The sequence below is a fragment of the Myotis daubentonii genome, chromosome 3 (genome assembly GCF_963259705.1).
Source record: "Myotis daubentonii chromosome 3, mMyoDau2.1, whole genome shotgun sequence".
Lineage (NCBI taxonomy): Eukaryota > Metazoa > Chordata > Mammalia > Chiroptera > Vespertilionidae > Myotis > Myotis daubentonii.
In genome coordinates this window covers 42,394,501-42,417,745 of record NC_081842.1, presented here as the reverse complement: position 1 = coordinate 42,417,745, position 23,245 = coordinate 42,394,501, and the positions used below count along the sequence as shown (strand labels likewise).

The window sequence follows — 23,245 nt, the reverse complement described above, 5'->3', positions numbered from 1 at the left end:
ACCACAGTTTTCTAATCCATTCATCTACTGATGGGCACTTAGGCTGTTTCCAGATCTTAGCTATGGTGAATTGTGCTGCTATGAACATAGGGGTGCATATATCCTTTCTGATTGGTGTTTCTGGTTTCTTGGGATATATTCCTAGAAGTGGGATCACAGGGTCAAATGGGAGTTCCATTTTCAGTTTTTTAAGGAAACTCCATACTGTCTTCCATAGTGGCTGCACCAGTCTGCATTCCCACCAGCAGTGCACAAGTGTTCCTTTTTCTCCACATCCTCTCCAGCACTTGTCGTTTGTTGATTTGTTGATGATAGCCAGTCTGACAGGTGTGAGATGGTACCTCATTGCTGTTTTGATTTGCATCTCTCGGATGATTAGTGACTTTGAGCATGTTTTCATATGTCTCTTGGCTTTCTGAATGTCCTCTTTTGAAAGGTGTCTATTTAGGTCCTTTGCCCAATTTTTGATTGGATTGTTTATCTTCCTTTTGTTAAGTTGTATGAGTTCCCTATAAATTTTGGAGATTAGGCCCTTATCAGATATGACATTGGCAAATATGTGTTCCCACACAGTGGGTTTTCTCGTTGTTTTGTTGATGGTTTCTTTTGCTGTGCAGAAGCTTTTTATTTTGATGTAGTCCCATTTGTTCATTTTTTCTTTAGTTTCAAGTGCCCTAGGAGCTGTATCAGTGAAGAAATTGCTTCGGCATATGTCTGAGATTTTGTTGCCTTTGGATTCTTCTAGAATTTTTATGGTTTCCTGTCGTACATTTAAGTCCTTTATCCATTTTGAGTTTATTTTTGTGTATGGTGTAAGTTGGTGGTCTAGTTTCATTTTCTTGCATATATCTGTACTTGGGAGTATTTTTCTTTCCTGGAATGCTGTTTGTCCCTTGAGAAAGAGTGCCCACTTGACCAGTCATTCCCCTTTCCTCTTCCTAGCATTTGCTCAGACTGTCTCGCTGCCTCACCCTTTGGTTTCAACATAAAACAGAGACAAGGGGGAAAGCCTGAAAGGGGAATTTGACCTTATTGTCCAGTTTCCATTTTAGGTTCCTATTTATCAAAATTCATAATTTCTTCAGTGTCACAGTGGTTACCAGGCATCAGAGCCCTGCCCAGTTGCAAAATCTTTATGGGCAGTTGGCAGAGGGTTCATGACACAGAACCAGGAAGAATTGGTATAGTCAAAGAAGAGAATGACAAGATACGCAGGACAAAGAACAGTGTTTAGATATTACTTAGGTCTATTGCCTTCCTCTTCTCTATCTTATTCATTTCTCCCTTTATCTTTAATATCTTCTTTCTTGTACTTTCTTTCAGTTTGCTTAATTTTTGTCGTTGTTTTGAGTTAAAAATTATATTTTCATTTTTATTTTATTGATATAAATGTTTAAGGTTATGAATTATCTCTGATCTCTGCCTGTTTGTAATTGTTTGGAGAGCTATGTTATAGTATGTGTTTGTTTGCTTAATTACTAATTTTTTGGAGGAATTTTCATCATCTAAAATGTTTTTATAAAATAGACTTTTTTTGAGCAGTTTTAAGTTCACAGCAAAATTGAGTGGAAAGTTCAGAAATTTCCCATCTATTTCTTATCTCCCAAGGCAAACCTCCCTCACCATTAACATCCATTCCAGAGTGGTACATTGTTACAACTGATGTACCTACATCGACACACAAAGTCTATAGTTTATGTTGGTGTTCACTCTTGATATTGTACACTAGAGGCCTGGTGCATGAATTCGTGCTTGGGTGGGATCCAGCTGGCCTGCCCTGATCGGGGCCCATCGGGCCAGGGCAGGGGATTGGGGGGGCTGCGTGAGGTTGGTGGGCCGGCCTTGCCCCCTGGTTGAACTCCTGGTCGAGGGGACAATTTGCATATTAGCCTTTTATTTATAGGACTAGAGGCCTGGTGCATGAAAATTCATGCATTGGAGGGAGGGTCCCTCAGCTAGGCCTGCCCCCTCTCACAGTCTGGGAGCCCTCAGGGGCGGGAGGCAACCCAGCGATTGGGGAAGGTGACGCCCCCATCACACCTCTGTTGCTGCCACTGCCGGCAGCACAAGCCTTAACTGGCGCTGGTTACCTGAGCCTTGGGAGGCTCTGGGTGGCTGGGGGGCTGAGGGAACTGGGGGGCTCCAGAGACAGGCGTGCCTGCCGCCCCGGTGGGGCTGAGGGGACTGGGCGCCACCATGTTGTAGCCGAGGGCGCTGCCATCTTTGAGGGCGGGACAGTCAATTAGCATATTCCCTCCTTATTGGCTGTGGGCGCTGCCATCTTTGTGACACTGTGAGGGTCAATTAGCATATTCCCTTTTTATTAGATAGGATACTATGAGTTTGGACAAAAGTAAATGACATGTATATACCATTATAATATCATACAGAATAGTTTCACTGCCCTAAACATTCTCTGTGCTCTGCCTGTTCATCCCTCCCACGTCCCCAACCTTTGGCAACCACTGATCCTTTTGCTGTCTTCATAGGCTTTTTGTTGTTTCCAGAATGGTATATAATTGGGATCATAGAGTATATAGCCTTTTAAGATTGACTTCTTGTTCATAAACTCAGACCCAGAAAAAAGTTCTGAGACTGAAAAATCTACTCCATATGTGGAGGGCAGGAAAAGACTGAAGAAAATGTCAGGCTACTCCAGCCTGGCAATTAATAGAGTTTATTGAGGAAACTGAAATATGAGGTGTGTCTTGAGCAGCGGGGACTTGAAGTCACTATATAGAATTAGAGAACCATAGAATGACAAAGCTGAAAGGAGTGATTGAGACAAACTTGTGCCAGCTCACCATTTTGCCAATGAAGATGCCAAGAGATGCTGAAAAACTGGAAAGCATCATGAATTCTTTATTTCTGAATTTAGAATAATATTAAAAACAAACAAATAATAAACCATAGGTCAATCATTTTTTACTCCTATACCAGGAACAACCTTGAGCACTGCTCTTCAAAAGTGTAACTGTCAGTAAACATGAATGATCCTAAAGAGTAGTTTGGCCCTAACTGGTTTGGCTCAGTGGATAGAGCACCGGCCTGCAGACTGAAGGGTCCCAGGTTCGATTCCGGTCAAGGGCATGCACCTTGGTTGTGGGCACATTCCCAGTAGGGGGTGTGCAGGAGGCAGCTGATGGATGTTTCTCTTATTGATGTTTCTAACTATCCCTCTCCCTTCCTCTCTGTAAAAAATCAATAATATATATATATTTTTTAAAAAGAGTAGTTTGATTTCCTTCTGTAAGAAGCCCCAAAAGCAGTATGCCAGTGACCATCATATTAGTGTTTGGAATTAGGTATTTGAATTACGGTTCCCAATCGTGTTGGTTTTCCATATTAGCACTGAAAGTTCTGTGTCCCAAGAAACTCCTCAGTCCTGGATGAACTGGGATGATTGGTTGCCCTACGTTGGACTCAGTTCTTATTTCATAGCTTGACAAGTTCTTTTTTTCACAAGTTGAATTTATTGGATTCATTCAGTTTTTAAACTGAGGTATAATTTGCATATAGCAAAGTATACAGATCTCAACTATATATATTTACCTGTTTCCATACCATGTAGTTAAGAAAAATACCACATTCACAATACTTTTCCGGTATTTTGGAGTCAGAACACATTTAGCTCTTTCTTTTGTGTTCAGTCTGCTGTTAAACAAATCTGCGTTCGTAATTTCAGGTATTGATGTTTTGTAATTACAGAAGGTCCACTTGATTCTTTATTATAGATTTTAATTATGCTCTGTTGAAATAATGCAGCTTTTAATCCACCTTGTGTATCCACCAATATGGCATATTGATCATAGTTATTTTGAAGTTTTTGTCTGCCAGCTACAAAAACATATTTGAGACAGTATCTATTGACTATTTTATCTCTTGATTATTGGTTACTTTTCCCTGCTGCTTTGCAGTTCCATTCATTTTTTAATTTTATGCTGGATATGGTAGATGATATGTTGTGGAGGCTTATCTACTTACAAATAATATTAGATCTTGATTTGCCAGGCAGTTAAATTACTGGTGGATCACCTTGATCTTTCTGGGGTCTGGTTTTAGGTTTTCTTAGGGCAACTCCAAAACTTCTGTTTTGTCCTTACCCCTAGAGTATAGCCTTAATCCTATGGCAACTCTGATGGTATTTCATTTGTGCCAGAATGTGGCCTTTATAAGAGTTTCACCTGAATATACAGGGTGTTCATCAAAGTCTGTCTCTTCTGGCTGGGCCTACACACCAGTTGTCTATCTCCAGGATGTGCACGTTTCAGAATTTCTCATCAGTTCTCACATGTGCAGTAGCTATTCTCTGCCAGCCTCCTGGAGTCTCACCTAAACTTGCGGGGTACAGGTCACAAGCATTAAAGTGGAATGTCCATAAAGACTTCTGGGGTTCCCTCTCTGAGGTTTTTCTTCTTGACAACCACCCCCCTCAAATCCTGGCCACGTTTCCATTCATAATCTCCCATCTCTCCCTCACCCACCCAGTGAGCCCACCCCTCCTGGAAAATGTTCTCAGTAAGAAAGGCTGGGTCAGTATGGGGCTGTGGTCATGGGCTGGCCTAGTGATGCTTACTTCAGATAAGTTCTTACATTTTCTTACAGATTTTACTTAGATATTCTGCCTTATTCACCTACAGAAACTTTTTAGAGCAAAGCTCACCTTTTCCCAATATTAGAGAATGATTAAAGGTTTATTATAGGTCAGATACTTTTTGTATACTTTATGTCTTATCTTCTCCATAACAAGCACATAAGAAAGAGTAATAATAGTACTTATACAGTATTACCACATGCCAGGCATTGTTCTGAGCATTTTATACATCTCATTTAATATTTTACATATTCACTTAATCCTCACATCAACCCTATAGATAGGTACTATTATTGTTTTACAAATGAGGAGTCTGAGAAGCTATAGAGGCTAAGTAATGTCCCCTCCAAAATACACAGTGTATAAATGGGAGAAGCCCAGGTTTCAAACCTTGGCAGTCTGGCTTCAGAAAATGTGCTTTCAACCACTTTACTGTTGGTGGTGGTGTTCTCCTTTTACAGATGAGGAAACCGAGCCGTAGAGGTGAGTGATCTCCCCGCGTCTCATTGCCAGTAGGTGGCAGCACTAGGATTGGAACCAGGCCCCAAAGCCCTTGCTCTTTCCTCTCTACTTCCTCCCAAAGAGAGAAAAAAAGTTTTCCCTGGTAGTGCTTCAGTTTAAAAGGATTTTGTGAGAATATTGTGGGGTCTTAAGAGGAGACCAGGCAGCTTCCTTTTGGTCTTAATGAAGATACCTTCTCACGCACGTGGTTTGCGGGCCGTTTATGGCCAGGCACTGGGAGGGAGCTGTTTTTCCCATTGACCCGTGTTATTTCTGAGCACCTCTCGGAATGACTCCTAGGGAGGACTTTGACAGCTCCCTGAATGCCAGTCTTGGGAGTGGGGAGATGGCAGAGCTCCGCCTTGAGGTCCTCTGCCTACACTGAGACATGTGGTATTCAACTGACACTTGCATCTTCTTTCAGGCATGAGCATGTGTGCTCTTGGGTGTTTCATACTTTGCCAGCCAGAAACAGAGGCCGTGAGAGGGTTTGAGACACCAGCTATCTCTGTGCTGTTTAGGCTGCCAGCTGGGATGGGGAGATGGTTCCTTTGTCAGGGAAGCCAGACGCAGTTATTCCCTTGCAGGGCGTTTACACATGATCCTGGAGCGCCATGGAGGCTGTAGACTGCATCCCCTGAGGAACCGCCCAGAACCCGTGTGTCTCACCTGGTCTCTGACACTGACCTCCCTCTTTTGCAGTGTGGAGGCTGCCGGCATCGGGTTCGTCATTGTTATCGACAGACGAAGGGACAAGTGGAGCTCCATAAAAGCATCCTTGACACGAATAGCTGTAAATATTTATTTTTGTGCTTTTTAAAATAAAAGTAATTTACATATTCTATTCAAATTATTTCATATCAAAGTCACAGGGAAAAGGTGATTATTTTATGCCAAATTTTGGGAAGGTCTTTGTTATGTCACACCCATATCCTCTCTGCCACCTGGAGGTCACTGCAGAGAATTCCTTTCCATGTCAGAGGCTTCCTGAGTCTCTCTACTTTACCTCTTTCTATGGTCATTGAAGAGGGGTAGGTAGAGAATGCTGGGAAGTTAATGCCCCAGGAGTGACCTACAGCTATTGAGTCATAGAAGTTGGTGGATAAATACCCCAGCTTTAGTGGGACACTTCTTTTTATTTTATTTTATTTTTATTTTTATTTTTTTTTATTGCTTACAGAATTACAAAGGGTATTACATATGTGTCCCTTTTTTTTCCCCGCTAGTGGGACACTTCTGAGGTATATTCCATATAGCATCTCAGAGGCTCCCAGCCCTTCAAAAAAAAAACAATAACAAAAAACCACACAAACAAAAACCACACAAAGTTTTATTGATTTTTAGAGAGAGAGAGAGGTAGAGAGACGGACTGAGAGAGAGAAACATCGATGTGAGAGCAGAACATCGATCTGCTGCCTCCTGCAAACCAGGCATATGCCCTGACCCGGAATTGAACCGGCAACCTTTTGGTGCATGGGGATGACACTCAACCAACTGAGCCACACCAGCCAGGGCCTCCCAGCCTTCTTGCCCACAGCAGTCCCTGTTTTGATGTATTGGCTCTCTAGCCATCACTGTCTCGCCCCTGCTCCCCAACTTCCTCATGTGCTGCCTGGGATCACCTCCTCAATAAATTCTTTATACCCAAATCCTGTCTTAGAGTTTACTTTGGGGCCACCCACTTTAAAACAGTCTTCTTTTCAGTATTCAAATTATTTTTTCACATATCAGAAAGACACAGGCTAAGCCAGACAAAACGATATTTAAGTAGCTTGATTGAAGGTGTACTTACTTTTGGCATTAAATTGTGCAACCTTGGATGAGCTTCCTTTTTTTATCTTATTAGCCTGATTTTTATCCCTGTTTGTTGCCTTTTACCAAGTAGATGTATCCTTTCTCTGCAGGGACCTCAGACCAGAGAACTCAGTCACATGGGCAGGCAGAGACACCACAGGGCAAACCATGCCAGCATTTCCACCAAAGCATGGACTCCCTGGGGCAGTCAGGACTGGCCGAGGAGGATGGGATGTGGCAGGGTGGTAATGTGTGTACAGAGGCCGAGACAGGAGAGGGACATTTGAAGTCTCACTTATGCCTCCTTGCAGAGGCAGTCACACACACAGATCTACGCACACAGCGTTTCCCTCAGATTGCTGTAGAGCCTCAGCCACACACAAGGAGTGTCTCGGCTCATTTCCTGCCGTGACATAACAAAACGCAAGGTTCTGTTTAGGACGTTGCATTTCAAACATGGGAGAAGGGAAGTCTCCCTTCCTTTGTGCGTGGATTGTTTGACCTCGCTGGTTTAGTTTTGGTTACAGGATTTTGGGGGGAGGTAATTACAACGATGGTTGATGATTTGGACACTTGACAGCGCCCATGACTATTCCAGAGGTCTGACCTCTGAGGAGTTCTGATTTCCCAGGGTCCATAGCAGACACTTGAATCATCTAATACAGTGGTTCTCAACCTTGGCTGCACATTAGAATCACCTGGGAATCTTTTTAAAATCCTGATTTCTGGGCCTCATCCTCCGGAAATTCTGTTTCTTTGTTATGGGGTGGGGCCACAACATTAGTAACAAAGAAACAAAATTTCTGGAGGACGAGGCCCAGAAATCAGGATTTTAAAAAGATTCCCAGGTGATTCTAATGTGCAGCCAAGTTTGAGAACCACTGATCTAATATTTGAGACTAATTTGTCCAAGAATCACATCGATCACTTTATGCATAAAAGATACCATAGTGCAGGATCCCTGGCTACCAATCAGAACCTCTTCATGTACTTATTGAAAATACAGATACCTGGACTTCATTTAAGTCCTAATGAATCAGAACATTCCAGGGCAAAGGCCAGATACTTTTTTCTAACAAGCACCATGGGAGGTTGCTTTTGGGAACCACTGGAAGAATAGAAAGCCATGAGAAAAGGAAGAGTTAGATTCCTAACTTGGCCACTAAGTTGTTCTATGAATCTGAGTTACCTCATTTTTCAGGACCTCAGCTCAAGATGAAGACAATGCTTCCTGAAAGCAACATGGCCATAACATGCATCAAGAACCCTAAAATACTAAGCCTTTTACTCAGTAGTTCTTCCAGGAAGCTATCTTAAAAACATGTTCCAAAATATGGATAAAGGTGTTCATTTCAGTGTTACTTCAATAGCAAAAATATGGACAAGGCTAAATCACTAGCAATAAGTAATAGTTAAATAAATTGTGCACCCATGAAAAATATTTCTAAATAATTTTTAATATCAAGCATAAAAGCTCATGGTATTTAATGAAAAGGGTAGGTTACAAAATATTTCTATAATATGAGTTTAACCATGATAAAAATGTTTAAGCAGAGAAAATAGCTTATAAGTAATTCAGTTAAAATATTAAAAATGGCTATGAGATCATAAGTGGTTTTCTTTTTCTAATGTATAATTTTATTTCCCAACTTTTCAATAAAGAGTATGAATTGTTTTTATAATCAGAAACATTTTTTGTGTGTTTGATTTAGTTTGGTTTTTATGGAGTGGTTTGGATTATCTGATCTCTAAGATCTCTTTAGCTCTGAAATGTGAAATGTATTCAAATTCTTTGGCATCCATGGTGAACCTTAACTTTGTCATTTGTGATCTTAGGCAAGAGGAGTCCAGTGAACGTGATATTTACCCTGACACTTTTCATGACCCTTCCAGGCAGCATTTCCTGGAAACTTGCAGCTCATATTCATCCTTCGTCCATCTCGCTTTATCCAGAGGACTATCACTGACATTGGAATTAAATACTATCAAGATGAATTTAAAATGAAAGTGCCGGTGAGCATGACCTTTTATCTTGTCTTCATTTAGTTGGGGCAAGTGGAAAAGATGGCACTGGAGCTGTTTTTTAAAATATATATATTTTTATTGATTTCAGAGAAGAAGGGAGAGGGAAAGAGTGATAGAAATATCAATGAGGAGATTGGCTGCCTCTTATAGGCACCACACTGAGCTTGGAGCCCATAACCTGGGCATGTGCCCTGACTGGGAATTGAACTTTCACCTCATGGTTCATAGGACTTCACTCAACCCCTCAGCTATACTGGCCAGGCTGGAGCTGGGCGTTTAAGAAGGTAGGACTCTACAGGCAGAGAGGGAGAGAAGGACATCTGGGCAGAGGAAGCAGTGTGTGTGAGGACTTGGAGGAAGGAAGTACACTTCCTTTATGTGAAGTTCAGGGGGGAACCCCTTGTTGTAATATATATATAAGATAGTCTTTTGAAAGGAAAGGTAGAATAAATGAAATAGGGTCTTACATATAAGGATAAGGGTCTGGATTTTATTCAGTAGGCAATGGGGATCCAGTGAAGGTTTTTGAGTTGAGGAGTGACTTAGGTAAATGGTACTGGAGTCACATAACTCTGAAGGTGGGTGTCCAAGACAATAGAAGGAGATAAAAGGATGGAGAGAAATTGTAGTAGTATGGGTGAAAGAAAATAAGGATCTAAAATATGGGGGTGACATAAATATAGGCAACTATAGAGTGAAAATAAAAACCAAGATTGTGGTACTTATAAAAGGAAATCAAACTAAAGATTTTACCTATAACTTTGGCAGATATGTGGGGATAAGAGCCCTTTCATACTTTGCTGATAGAAATGAAGTTGGTAATAACAAATATGAAGGACTAATTGGCAGTATTTATCAAAATTACAATGTAAACACTCTTTGACCTACCTGTAAAAGTTATTCTACAGATACTTTCATACATGTGCACAAAGCTACAGATACAATAATGTTCATTACCAAATTGTTTGTAATAGTAAGTAATTGGAAACGGCTTAATGCCAAACAACAGGGAATGATTAAATAAATTATAGTCTACCCAATTGGTTAAATACTTTGCAGCTATTGGAAGTGGTAAGGTATGGTACAAGCACAGTGGAAACAGTTGGCAGTTCCTTATAAAGTTAAACATATACTTCACTTATGACCCACCCAAGTGAAATGAAAACATATGCTTACAAAAAACATGTACAAGAATGTCCATTAGCAGGTGAATGAGTAAAGAAATTGTGACATAGAAAGGTAAGAACTGTAAGATTTCACATATATGTGGAATCTAAAAACAAAATGAATGAATAAACAAAACAAAAACCACCAAAAACCAGAAACAGACTCATAGATACAGAGAAAGAAACTGATGCTAGAGGGGTGGGGGTGGGGCTATTGGTGAACAAGGTGAAGGGGAATAAGAGGTACAACCTTCCAGTTACAAAAATATCATAATAATTTTGTCTGGTGACAGATGGTTACTAGACTTATCATGGTGATCACATGGTAAGGTATATTAATGTCTAATCACTATGTTGTACACCTGAAACTAATATATTGCATATCAACTGTACTTTAACAAAAAATAAATTAAAGCCCTCCTTGAGTGTGGCTCTTCCTAAGCCTTAGGAGTACCCTAATTAAGTTAATAACAACGTACCTACCTATATAGTTTAAGTTTAAAAAATTTGGCTCTCAAAAGAAATTTCAATCGTTGTACTATTGATATTTGGCTCTGTTGACTAATGAGTTTACTGACCACTGCCCTAGCCGGTTTGGCTCAGTGGATAGAGCATCAGCCTGAGGACTGAAGGGTCCCGAGTTCGATTCCAGTCAAGGGCACATGCCTTGATTGTGGGCTCGAACCCCAGTAGGGGGCATGCAGGAGGCAGCCAATCAATGATTCCCTCTCATCATTGATGTTTCTATCTCTCTCCCTCTCCCTTCCTCTCTGAAATCAATAAAAATATATTTTAAAAAATAAATTAAAAAAAGAAAGTGTGGCATATTCATATAATGAAATAACATTAAGTGCTAAAAAGGAGTGGAGTGCTGATACATGCAACAGCAATGGGTGAATCTCAAAAATATTCCCTTGAGAGAAAGAAATTAGACATTAGCAAATACATACTCTGTGGTTCATTTTATATAAATGAATGAATATAAAGTTTAAGAAGAGGCAAACTAAGCTATGGTAGATAGAATATCAAACAGTGGCTGCTGTTAGGGTATGGTCGAGTAGATATTGGAAGGAAGTGTTAGGAAACTTTCTGGGAAAATGTACTACCTCTTGACTGGATGGTGTTACATGTGTGTACCCTTAAAGTCTGTACATTTAAAAATGTAAATGATATACCAATTGAAAAATGTAAAAACAAAGAAATAGAAAAATAAATAAGATAAATCTATAGTGTTATAGAAAAGCCTCTAATATATATTTTTTGTTTAGTTGGAAATAATTTCAAACTCATGAAAACAACTTTAAGAATAAGAATAGTGCAAAGAATATTTCATGATCTTTACCCAGATTCATTTACCGGGTAGCATTTTATCCCCACTTGCTTTATTATTTGTTACTTGCTTCTCTATATACATTATTATATAGATGTGTACATCTCTTCAGATATAGTACATATTATATTATGCTTTTTAAAATAGATTTTTATTGATTTCAGAGAGGAAGGGAGAGGGAGAGAGACATAGAAACATCAATGATGAGAATCATTGGTTGGCTCTCTCCTGTACACCCCCTACTGAGGATCGAGCCCACATCCCTGGCATGTGCCCTGAGAGGGAATCAAACCGTGACCTCCTGGTTCATAGATTGAAGCTCAACCACTGAGCCATGCCAGCCAGTCCATATTATATTATGTTAATATAATCAATACATGCATTACATTAATATCCTAATATATAAAAAGCCAGGGGCCATCACAACCGAAACAACCAGATGAACAACCGAACAGCAGGCTGCGTGGGGCGACCAGGCTGGTTGGGGGGACAGTTGTGGGCGACCAGGCCATTGGAGGGGCAGTTGGGGGCAACCAGGCCAGAAGGGTGGGGCAGTGAGGGGCAACCAGGTCAGCGGGGGGGGGGGGGGGAGGAATGAGTGGTGATCAGGCAAGTGGGAGGGGGCAGTGAGGGGCAATCAGACCGGCAGGCAGGTGAGCAGTTAAGAGCCAGTGGTCCAGGATTGTGAGAGGGATCCGGATTGGAGTCGGACATCCCCCGAGGGGTCCATGAAAATTCATGCACTGGTGGAGGGGGTCCTTCAGCCCGGCCTGCCCCCTCTCACAGTCTGGGAGCCCTTAGTTGTAGGAGGCGACCTGGCGATCAGGGGAAGGCAACACCCCCATCACACCTCTGCTGCTGCTACTGCCAGCAGCACAAGCCTTGGCCGGCCCTGGTTACCTGAGCCTCAGGCCAGCCCTGGGTGGCTGGGGGATTGAGGAGACTGGGGGATTCCGGAGGCAGGCGTGCAGCAAGGCCATGCCTGCCTTGGGGCAGGCCCGGCCTTGCCGCGTGCCTGCTGCCCCAGCTGGGCTGAGGGAACTAGGCGCCGCCATCTTGTGGCTGTAGGCACCACCATCTTTGAGGGCGTGGCGGTCAATTAGCATATTCCCTCCTTATTGGCTGTGGGCACCACCATCTTTGAGGGCGTGGCAGTCAATTAGCATATTCCCTCCTTATTGGCTGTGGGTGCCGCCATCTTTGCAATGGCGTGAGCGTCAATTAGCATATTCCCTGTTTATTAGATAGGATGTTAATACTATATAATATAATATCTAATACGTACATAAATATATTTATCTCTACATACTGTAAATAATATATTACATGTATATTACATATATCGAGAGGTAAATATACATATAAAATATATACATATACATATATGTAGTAAGTGATTGAAAAAAATCTAATGCCCCCCAAACAAAGAATTTGAACTGTGCATTTGACCAAATGTCATGTGTTTGTTTCCCTGGTTGTGTATAAAACACACCTCTCCATGTGATAGTATGTACACAGATACTAGTACATATGTGATTTATGCCCTGCTTCTCACATGGTGCATCTATATACTAAGGAGAGAATGAACACCTGCTTTATCTTGACACTATATCTTTAGCTACTTCTGTTTGTGGTAACGTATTGATTCCCAAACATCATACTTTTAATTTTAAACTAAAATCAACTTTTTAGAAAACTCTCAGTCAGCTAAACTATTGGCACATTTAGCAGGGTATTTTTTAATGCAAAAAGTTTATTCTATAAGATAAACTTACAGGGAAGATTGCATTCTCCTCACAGCTCTGCTGTGCCACAGAATTCAGAGTCCTAGGTTACCATGCTGATGGAATCAATCTTCAAAATATATTTAGTTCTTTTTATGACTGTTGCTTTCTTTACTTTGTTAGTAAAACGTTATTGTGATATTAGCACTTTACTGTGTAGCATCCTGTCCTCTCTTATTATAACACTAGAGGCCTGGTGCATGAAATTTGTGCATGGGTAGGGTCCCTAGGCCTGGCCGGCAATCAGGGCCGATCTATGGGGTGACCGGCAGGGCGATTGGGGAGGGTGGTGCTCCCACTGGCACTCTCCTTGGTTGGTCTGGGGCCTGTGGGCTGGGGGCAGCTCCTACATTGAGCGTCTGCCCCCAAGTGGTCAGTGCGCATCATAGTGACCGGTCGTTCTGCCAGTCATTCCACCGTTTGATCGATTTGTATGTTAGGCTTTTATTATATAGGATCTCCCTGCTCATTTCTAGTGAGATAATAGTTATATTTTCACAGGTTGAGTGAGGGGAAAGGAGTTCATTTTGCCTGATTCTTACAAGAACCAGGTGGACCGGGATGTAATGGTAGTTAAGTGACTTAGCCTCGCGCCTTTCTTTAGCCAAGGAGAGGGTTGCTCTGAAATAGCAAAGGTTTTCTGAGAGTCGGTTGCTGGCACCTATCTATTCTAAAACAGCTATCCTCATAGCAGCCTGAGAAAATTATGTGAAGTGACTAAGGCTATAGTCATACAAATTGGTTTCTTAACATGGATTGTGTGACAGAATACAGGAAAGGCTTCTTTCATGATGGTATGATCACAGATCTCCCTGAAAGAACAGCTTTTAGCAATTATAGATAAGAGCATAAATGTATACTGAAAAGGAATAGATACATTCTTAATCTATAGCAGCTGTTCTAAGAATGTACATGTTGGATATGGTTCAGTAAAGCTGGTGGTGCCCAGGAGGACCTGAGAATGAGCTTGAAGGAGGAAGTTTATTATACTCACAGGTCTCAGAGAGGGAGTCACCTCATGTCACTGAAGCCCACGGGGGAAGCCCTGATTTTGCTCAGAAGGCAGAAGCAGGATGAAGGGGAAAACCTAGATCAGAGTCTTTATTGGGGTTTCCTTGGGAAAGATGAGAAAGCGGAGTCCTGCCAGTGAGGTGGCATGGAAGACCTGGGCCTGGAATGATACGTTTCTGAAACTCCAGGCTGTGGGGCAAAGTTATTTCTGCCCAATATGATGTTGCATAATGCTATTTAAAAAAAATCCCAGTATTACCATAGCTGCTGATGTCCTGAGAAGAAGAAAATTATTTTTTCACTTGATACTTTCCTGTTATGTGTCTTATAATTTCGAGTTGTAGAAAGACTAAAAATCTTTTTGAAGCTCCAAAAAGTGGTTTAAAATTTTTAGGGAAGAAAGACACAGATGGATTCACATTGTTTTTCTGTTTTCTTTTTCTCCTATTATAAAAATATTTTTTAAAATTCCCAAACTCTTTCTCAGAAATGAAGGAGAAAGTCCTGGGGCCAATGAGGTTAACAGTGTGCTCTGTGCACTCACATCCCACTAAACCTTAGTTCCTTGAAGGCAGGGCTGGCATGCTTGCTATTTTATCCCTTGGAGCCTGGCATTTATTAGAAGTTCAGTGCATATTTGTTGGATGAACACATCGGTTTTGTTTTTACCTATAGACTTTAGGCCCTAACTTAATATTGTTTTCATTCCAAAGTGGACTTATCACTTGACTAATACGATATAATAATAGAAGAAAGCCTGTATTCTTTTTAAAGATTATATTTTTATTGATTTCAGAGAGAGGAAGGTAGAGGGAGAGACAGAGAGAGAAACATCAATCAGGTGTCTCCCATACGAACCCCAGCCGGGGATCAAACCCACAACCTGGGCATGTGCCCAGACTGGGAATCCAGATGATGACCTTTCCATGCACAGGATGACAGTCAACCCACTGAGACACACCGGCTAGGGTGAAAGCCTATATTCTTATGTTCTCTGACCAAGAATCAATTTTCAAAATAATCAACAAAGAGTGAAGAAACATAAGGTCATTAGGTGAAGGCATCCGGGGACGCATTTCAGAGATAGGAGGGAGGGGCCCATGCTTCCGATCAGGAGTGACTAGGAGGTGTGGTGTATGGCCTGGGACAGAGAGCCAGGGCCCTGCCTGGAGGCAGTTTGACTGTGTCACCTTCCTCTAGATGTGTGGGCATTCACACACGGGTGTGTTCATCAGCAGGATTGTTAATTTATGAAAACCCACTCCCTGTTACCTCCGAACCTCCTCCATAAGGGTAAATTGGGGGTACATCAACATTCTTCATGGGAGTGCATCAATGCAGTGAATCTTTTCAGTGCACACTCCTCAGTTGGTCCCTGTTTTCTAATTTTATTTTGATATTCACCAGCCCACCCTTGATTGGGGTTCTCATCACAGATGTTTAGGTCTCAGTACAGCACTTGATTTTGGTGGCTAAAGTGTAGACCTTAACCTCAGAACTTTGGACAAAAATTCACTTCAAGCAAGACCTGACTTCTAGGCAGCTTAGAACTGAGCTCCCTTATCCAAGTCGCTGTTTTGTCTCAGACTGTTCAACACTTTGGCTGGCGTTCTTCTCTCAAAGACTGGAAGTGGAAAGGGACTTTCTCTGCTGGACATCATAACCATTTTGGATATAAATCTCCGAGAAGGCAGAGTTGAAGTGCTACTTAACAGTAGAATCCAGATGAGCTACTATTTAATCGTCTGTGAGGAATATATTAATTTGTTTCCTCTTATAGATCGTTATGTTAAATTCTGTCTCTGACCTTCAAGGCTACATTGACAAAAGCCAACTAACAGAGGACTTAGGGGGAACTCTGGAATATCGCCACAGCCAGTGGATCAGTCATCGAACTGTGAGTACCAACTTGTGTGCTGTTTTCAGTGTCTCTCCGTGTTTTCTTGAAGACAGGGTTGATTAAGATCAGCTGTTGGGAGGTCATTGCCTATGACTACCTACCACTGGGGAGGTTGGGTTTTCCAAGCCACAGGCAGGGACAAAAGTAGGCTGAAGGGAAAAGGCTGGAGTTTCTCCTGCTGACTCCCTTCACCTCACCTCCTTGTTTGGCATGGGAGTCTTGGGGACTCGACTTAGAATGCACCTGGGGAATTTTCAAAGAGCCAAAACCCTCCTACAGCTCAGAGAAATTAATTTATTTGAGTTGGGTTGGGTCTCTGTCATTCGTGGCTCACAGAACTCCCCAGGTGAGTCTAATGTATAGACAGACGGGAAGCTGTGAAAGCACCTGACTTATATAGGGTTTTACTTTTCCCTACTTATTCATATTTGTGGCAATTATGCTAAACTAGGAGGGTCAGAAATACTGAGGAAAAAGTAAAATTGAAACTCACCAGATAATGTGTTTCTATAAAAAGTTGTCATGCCCCTTCCCCTGCTCTTTTAGCCCCTATGCCCTTGAAAAAATTAGGTTTTTTAAGCAAAATCAGAAGCTCCATGCCCACCCTGATGGCAGCATGTGGTGTCAGCACACCTGTCTGTACCTGGTCAGTTTGGAAACAGGTTGCCAACACCTGAACTACATTTAATTAGGTACGAGAATTCACCTTGTTTTAGAGCAGTGGTTCTCAACCTTGGCTGCACATTAGAATCACCTGGGAATCTTTTTAAAATCCTGATTTCTGGGACTCATCCTCCGGAAATACTAATGTTGTAGCCTCACCCCATAACAAAGAAACAGAATTTAAAGTAATGTATTAAAAATCTAGCAAATGAAGAAAGAAAGGGTGTGGGCTCGATCCACAGTTGGGGGCATGCAGGAGGAAGCCGATCAATGATTCTCTGTCTGGATAAAATACCTCCCACTCTGGATTATTGAGCTGGTAGACAAAGGTAGAGCACTGAGTATAATACTTGGCCCTTTGTAGGTACTCAGAGAATGGTAGCTAATCCTACTGTCCTTCCATGAACAAAGCATATTGGTGAATGTTAATCCCACCACACTGTTATGATTGTGTGCCCTCCCAGGCCATCGAAAACTTTGCCTTGACATTGAAGACCACTGCCCAGATGCTTCAGACGTTTGGGGCCCGCCTGGCCGCAACAGAGCTGCCCAGAGGCGTGCCGCCTACTGCAGAGCTGCTCATGTCCCACACAAAGCAGCGGGACAAGCTGCAGGTGAGCGGTCAGTGGCCTCCCACAGTCCGGCCTCTGTGCCAGCAGATGGTCAGCCTCCTGGAGAGAGCTGGGAGCAGAATTAAGTCCTCTTCTTCCCTCTTCTCCACTGACTTGGAAGTCACCGAACATCTTCCGCCTTTGGCGGTGGGCGTTATGCGAAGAGAAAACCTCTTTGAGACTGGATGGTGGATGTAAAAGGATTGCAGTTAAGACCTGTGAGAAGCATCCCAGCAAAGGGAAACTCATTTCAGCTTTGTGCTGGCGAGATGAGGTGGGCGAGCATCCCTTCAAGGGCAGCTCAGGACAGAGCAAGATGCAAGAGGCTGAAAGTGCAGTGAGAGCAGGGAGCCAGCTTTTGAAGCATAAGCTTTTCTGGGGCTGTTGTGAAATCTGGGGCTGCCTACCAAGCTGACAGACTGCTGCACTTTCCCAGGGATGTGTCTTTTTATTTGGGGAATAATTTGAGGAAGAGGACTAGGGAAAACGCTCTGAACTGGGTTTAAGGAGAGGCACCTATTAAGTGATTCACAAAAAATACGTCAAGAACTGGTTTTATGAGTTGCCAACGAGGGAGCTTGGCAGGTTCTTTCATGCAGTGAAGGGAAGTCTTCCTGGGGCTGACTGCATGGGTGTCAAGCCCTTTTCTGCCTCCAGAAACACAAACAGACCGAATGTGGAATCTATTATTTCATAGAAGACCAGAACTCAAGAGGGCAGCGAACTGAGGATTAGCTGCCTCCGTTCATTAGCTGCCTCCGGTTGAGACAGCTCGGCATTGCTTGCACTCCTGCTGCATGGAGCTTGGGAAGAGCTGAACTCTCGTCTGTGACCCAAAATCTGCAAACATGCTTTGCTAAGTGGTTGATTTATTTGTTCATTTATTCAACATTTATCAACTACTCAACACTACCTGCCAGGAAAACAAATAAACAAAGACTGCAAACTCAAAGAACCCATAGTTTAGTTCGGGGAATCTCAGAGTCTCATTAATGAAGCAAATTAATGCTTCCATGTGTCAGGGAGCACTGTTTAATTCTCTTTTTATGGAGGTTGCTATTGAAAAAGAGTTCAAAATCTATCCCCCAAGATGACTCTGAGCCACCAAAAGATCTGGCTGGGAGCTGTGAAAGCCGGAAAACATCCTGGAAGCATTTAGATAATTTTCCCTAAAAATATCCCTTAAACGGTTGACCTTTTTCTTTGCCCAAGTTCACCTCCCATGATTCTTGGAAGAGATGGTATGGGGTGCAGAGGCCAGGTCTAGGGTGCCTCTGTGAAGTCTGCCAGAAAAGGGTTGGTGGTCTCGGCCCACAGGTCATAGACCCTGGGAGCCTGCAGAGCGGTCAGCTGGTATACCTGTGTGATGTTGAGAATGTGGAGCATGGCAGGAAGGCACTGGGCACCGAGCTCCGGGCCTGGGCTCATGAGCAAGTGTGCTCTCTGCCTCGATCCAAGGATGGTTTGGAGGGGTTGCAGGGCAGAAGCACTGAGATGACAATGTGGTCAATCGGGGAGGCCCTTGGGGACAAGGTAAAACATTTTTTATTTTAGACGAGGACACGTATCTGAGGGGTAAAATCAGCTAGGGAGGTCCTGCTGTATGTGCAGCGAGAGTTCCTGGGAAAGGCAGATGGATGGGTGTTCCATCATGTCTACACAGGCAAAGCGGTCCACAGAGGGAAGGGGAGGGAAAGAACCACCCTCCAAGATGAAATAAGGCCACTTCCTTGGGCATGGCGACAAGCTATTGTTGGTATTAAAACACAACCCTGCACAAAGAAGGCTAAAACTTCCCTCCGATTATGTGGTGGAATAACTTTGTAGATCCACATAATTTGCGGTATTGTCTGACATTGGTAAGAAATGACTTTGTACTCCGTCTTATCTCAATTTGGTTCAACACCCATGTCTAACCAATAAGACAAAAGAAAGGAATTTAAGAGAATCTATTTAATTAGCCTTTTAGTAAGAAAGTAAATGCAAAGTCTTACATAAACTAAACTGTTATATTACGTTTATATTCTGTGCTGCCCTAAAATCTTGGAAAAGACCTATAATTATTTTAAGATAAAATTCCCAAAGAGTTTAATATGTCCACGTCTTTATCTTGAGTAAGAGTATTAATTGAATTTAGATTAAAATATAATTATTCTGTTTTTATTTTGCCAAGTAGTATTAATTATCCCTTTAAAGACAACACAGAGGGTTTTTTAAAGCCTTTTTGTGATTGCTGATTTTTGATCTAACATAAATTTTAATTTCTTGGTTCCTTATCTTATACATTAGAAGCAGAGATACTAAGATAATTAAACTAGAGTTACATTTTTCCCATCCAAAAATGCTTTAAAGAGAGAAAGGATTTATATTTTTAAAAATAATATATTTAAACTTTTATTAAATGCTTAGTAGCTTTTATGGTTATTTAAATATATTATTTTATTCTTATTAGAGCATATTACTTATCAAATGGTCTATAAATAACTAAATAATTTTTCCATTTGGAAAGCACCTTTTCCAAGTGAAAAACCAATATAAGATTCATTCCTCAGAACAGTGAATTTTTAAAGCTTTTGGAAGCAGTTCACAGAAATAGACAGTTTCTCTCCTGAGCCCCCAAAAGGTGATTCTCACCTCTTTTCTGGTCTTATTTAGGCTAGAAACACAGGGCATTGGCCTTCCACACTTAGGTGCTTTAGTTAACTACGACACTGTACCATGTGTTCATTAAAAGAGGGTAAGATTCTCATTTTTGTTGTTGTTGCTAAAATAAGTTTAACAGACCCATAGGCCTTTTCTCATCATGCAAGGAGAAAGGGGAAAGTGTCAGTGGTCCTTCAATCATGTGATGAGCAATCTTTACAAATATGAATACTGCTTAGTATACAGTATTTGTTCCATTCAGTATTCATTCGGTTTTGTTCAGAGATGACAATTCCATCAATATTACCAAGGTAACAAATAATCAAGAAGACAATCAGAATTACATAGCCTCTAGAAATAACCTAATAGTCTTAGGAGTTTTTAAGAATCCTTGGTTCAGGCATTCCAGCGAACCTCTCAGCCTGCAGCCTGCCTGGTGCCTGGGCACTGGCCTCCCCCTGGCACCCCAATATGCATGAATTCACAGAGGTACATGAATGGATAACATTAGCAAATGGTATTGGAACAGTGTATCTCTCTTCCAATCTCCCCTGGCAATCAATATGCCTCTTCTTTGTTGGGCCCCTCCACCTTTGCTCCCAATTCTGCATCATGCACACCTACAGACACTAATTATGGCTAATAATGGCTAATGCCAGAATATTGCTGGAATGCTGGAAGTGCAGGGGCAGTTAAGAAACTGAGTGAGAAAAGAAGCCAGGACTCTTTTTAGTGGGTAAGAAGAGGAGGGAAAAGCTATGAGTACTACTAATGAGTGCTTCCCCCTCTCCCAGGCTTATCTTGTCTATTCACCTGTAACCTGGTTTCTTTTAGACTATTATTAACTCATCCAACCTACAAATATTTCATGAACATTGATGAGATAAGAAGAAATGAGGGCTGATACCTAGAATGGAAAAGAAGGGGTATGTCAGTTGTCAGGCAGAAATACCAGCCAAGTGGCCACCTTGAGGCATTACCAGCAGTGGAGAGAGCCACAGCAGGGCTAGGTCAGAGAAACCAAATCTGTCATGAGGCTGAGAGTGGACAATGGAAGCCTTCAAGTGCGTGGATATTGGAGTGGGGTGGGAGACAAGGAGCAAAGGCATGCGGTTGAGAGTGCCGGCCTTCTTTGTGACCAGAGTGAAGAGTATAAAACTCCTCCCACAGGGAATAAGCCGGAGGCTGTGTGAAGGCTGGAGGTGGCTAGGCCTGGAGGAAGAGAGGCAGTGTTTATGTGCATAGATGTGACTGTTCTGTAACTATGGGACTTTTCACTCTCAGCATACCAGACCAGCATCCTGTGTGACCCAGGAATCAAAACCAGAACTCCTGGGAGCAAAGTTCTAGGCCAAGCTTCACCTCTTTTGCCTTGCCCCATGGTTAATGCTCAGGGCATTCAGACACCTGCCCTGTGGGAGCAGAGGACAAGAGCTGTTGGATTTGGAAGGAGCTAGCCTGACGCTTCCCCAATTGCAAAGCCCTAGGTCTCCATGTACAAAGAGCAGAATAGAGTTGCCTTGGAAGTATGACTCTTCCCACATCAAACTGAAATTGCCATCCCCCAAGCTTTTTGGGAGGCAGCCACGCCAACCACTGTGCCGCCAGCGCTCCGTGCTGCGCTTTTTGGAAGGCAGCCACGCTAACCACTGTGCCGCCAGCGCTCCGTGCCGCGCTTTTTGGAAGTAGGTGGAAGGAGAGGCAGGTGTTCCTTGATGAGACCAGGTGAAGTTTTTTTTGTTTGTTTGTTTTTCTTTTCTTTTTTTTTCTGGTTAACTAGCAATTGTTGCATTATTATTGCGTGGCAGTTCCCAGCATTTAACATTCAATATCTGTCATTTTCTTGTTTCTGGCCACTGTCTTGGATTAGAACCAGTTTTCATTAACTAATTTTGCTTTTAATTTACAACAGCTTAAGATACACACAAAACTTAACAGCTGTAGCTTTTGGAGAGGGAAAGTCGATGGGCTGTGGACAAAAAAACTAATTTTCCCTCCATATATATCCTTTTGTATATTTTTAATTTTGTCATGTGTAGTATTACCCATTAAGAATAAATTAATTAATTTTATAAATCTGCAGCTTGAATTGTTAGCATTTAATTCCCTGAATGAAAGGTATACCATTCTCCGTACTCCAAATCTACCAATGATTTTTTTCCCATTAATTTCTATTAAGAGAGACTATATTTCTCTTTCTGTAGGATGAGCTAAAATTACTTGGAAATCAAGGGGCCACATTGCTGTCTTGTATTCAACAACCAGCAACCAAAAGTCCCACCAGGAAACTCAGTCCCAATCAACTTGAGAATGTAGCTACCATGGAAAGGTGAGTGAAGGTGGAATATACTTTTTTAGGAGAGAATAGCACTAGATGATCTGAAACAACCAAGGACAGACTAGAACAGCTACTCTTGGGTCTTGGTAGGGTCAAGAAAGAATAATAGTAGAGGCAACAATGGGAAAACGATGGCACCCTTCTGGCATCCAGCTATAGAGATATTTTTATGAGAATGCCATCCCGTCCTCCTGTGAAATGCTGTCATTACAGGATTTCAGGGGAGATGGTAGCATTGGCTGAGTTTCATTTCCAAATTACAGTTTGTCTGGGTGATGTGCTTTGTCAAAGAAAAGGCACAAAAGTAAGGTCACCAGGGGCATGTTCTAAGCACAGCCGCTGAAGCAAAGTTTCTGCCTGGCAGGGAAGGTGTCCTGATAGAAACATGGAAGGTATGGGAAGCAGTGGGACCATGAGAAAGTCATAGGTGACACAGACTTTCATAATAAGGACGTTACGACAATTTAAAACACTGACTAAAGACATAGATGTTAGCTGCATAAACCTACACAGACTCCTGTGGAAATGAGAGTTAACTACAATGTCTCTTTCTCATTCTTTCTTGACAGGTTACTAGTTCAGTTGGATGAAACAGAAAAAGCCTTTAGTCGGTTTTGGTCCAAGCACCACCTGAAGCTTAGTCAATGCCTACAACTACAGCACTTTGAGCACAATTTTTGTGAGGTGTTTTTTTCTTGTTTCATAGAGCTTCCTTTTATGGTTCAGTGACCACCAGTTCTCTCTTCTGCCTTGAACTCTGGGTATTGGGGTTTCTCTCCCGCCCCCCCCCCGCCCCACTATATCAGCCCCCTCTTTCCTCTCAGACATCCTCTTCTCACTTTTTCAGTGGGATAGTAATGTTCTAGGATCCAATTTCCCTGTTGG

At 42.1% G+C, this 23,245-nt stretch overlaps 1 protein-coding gene across 7 annotated transcripts in view; it reads left to right on the top strand.

Annotated features, from left to right (window-relative positions):
- Window positions 1–23,245, top strand: part of MCF2L2 (MCF.2 cell line derived transforming sequence-like 2) — a 232,262-nt gene that overhangs the window by 59,515 nt on the left and 149,502 nt on the right. For all 7 annotated transcript variants that reach the window (XM_059687142.1, XM_059687140.1, XM_059687141.1 and 4 more), the window contains exons 4-9: window positions 5,798–5,888; window positions 8,783–8,902; window positions 15,986–16,102; window positions 17,233–17,382; window positions 22,227–22,351; window positions 22,930–23,044. In XM_059687142.1, the coding sequence (XP_059543125.1) occupies window positions 5,798–5,888; window positions 8,783–8,902; window positions 15,986–16,102; window positions 17,233–17,382; window positions 22,227–22,351; window positions 22,930–23,044 (718 nt within the window). The remainder of the gene's footprint in view (window positions 1–5,797; window positions 5,889–8,782; window positions 8,903–15,985; window positions 16,103–17,232; window positions 17,383–22,226; window positions 22,352–22,929; window positions 23,045–23,245) is intronic.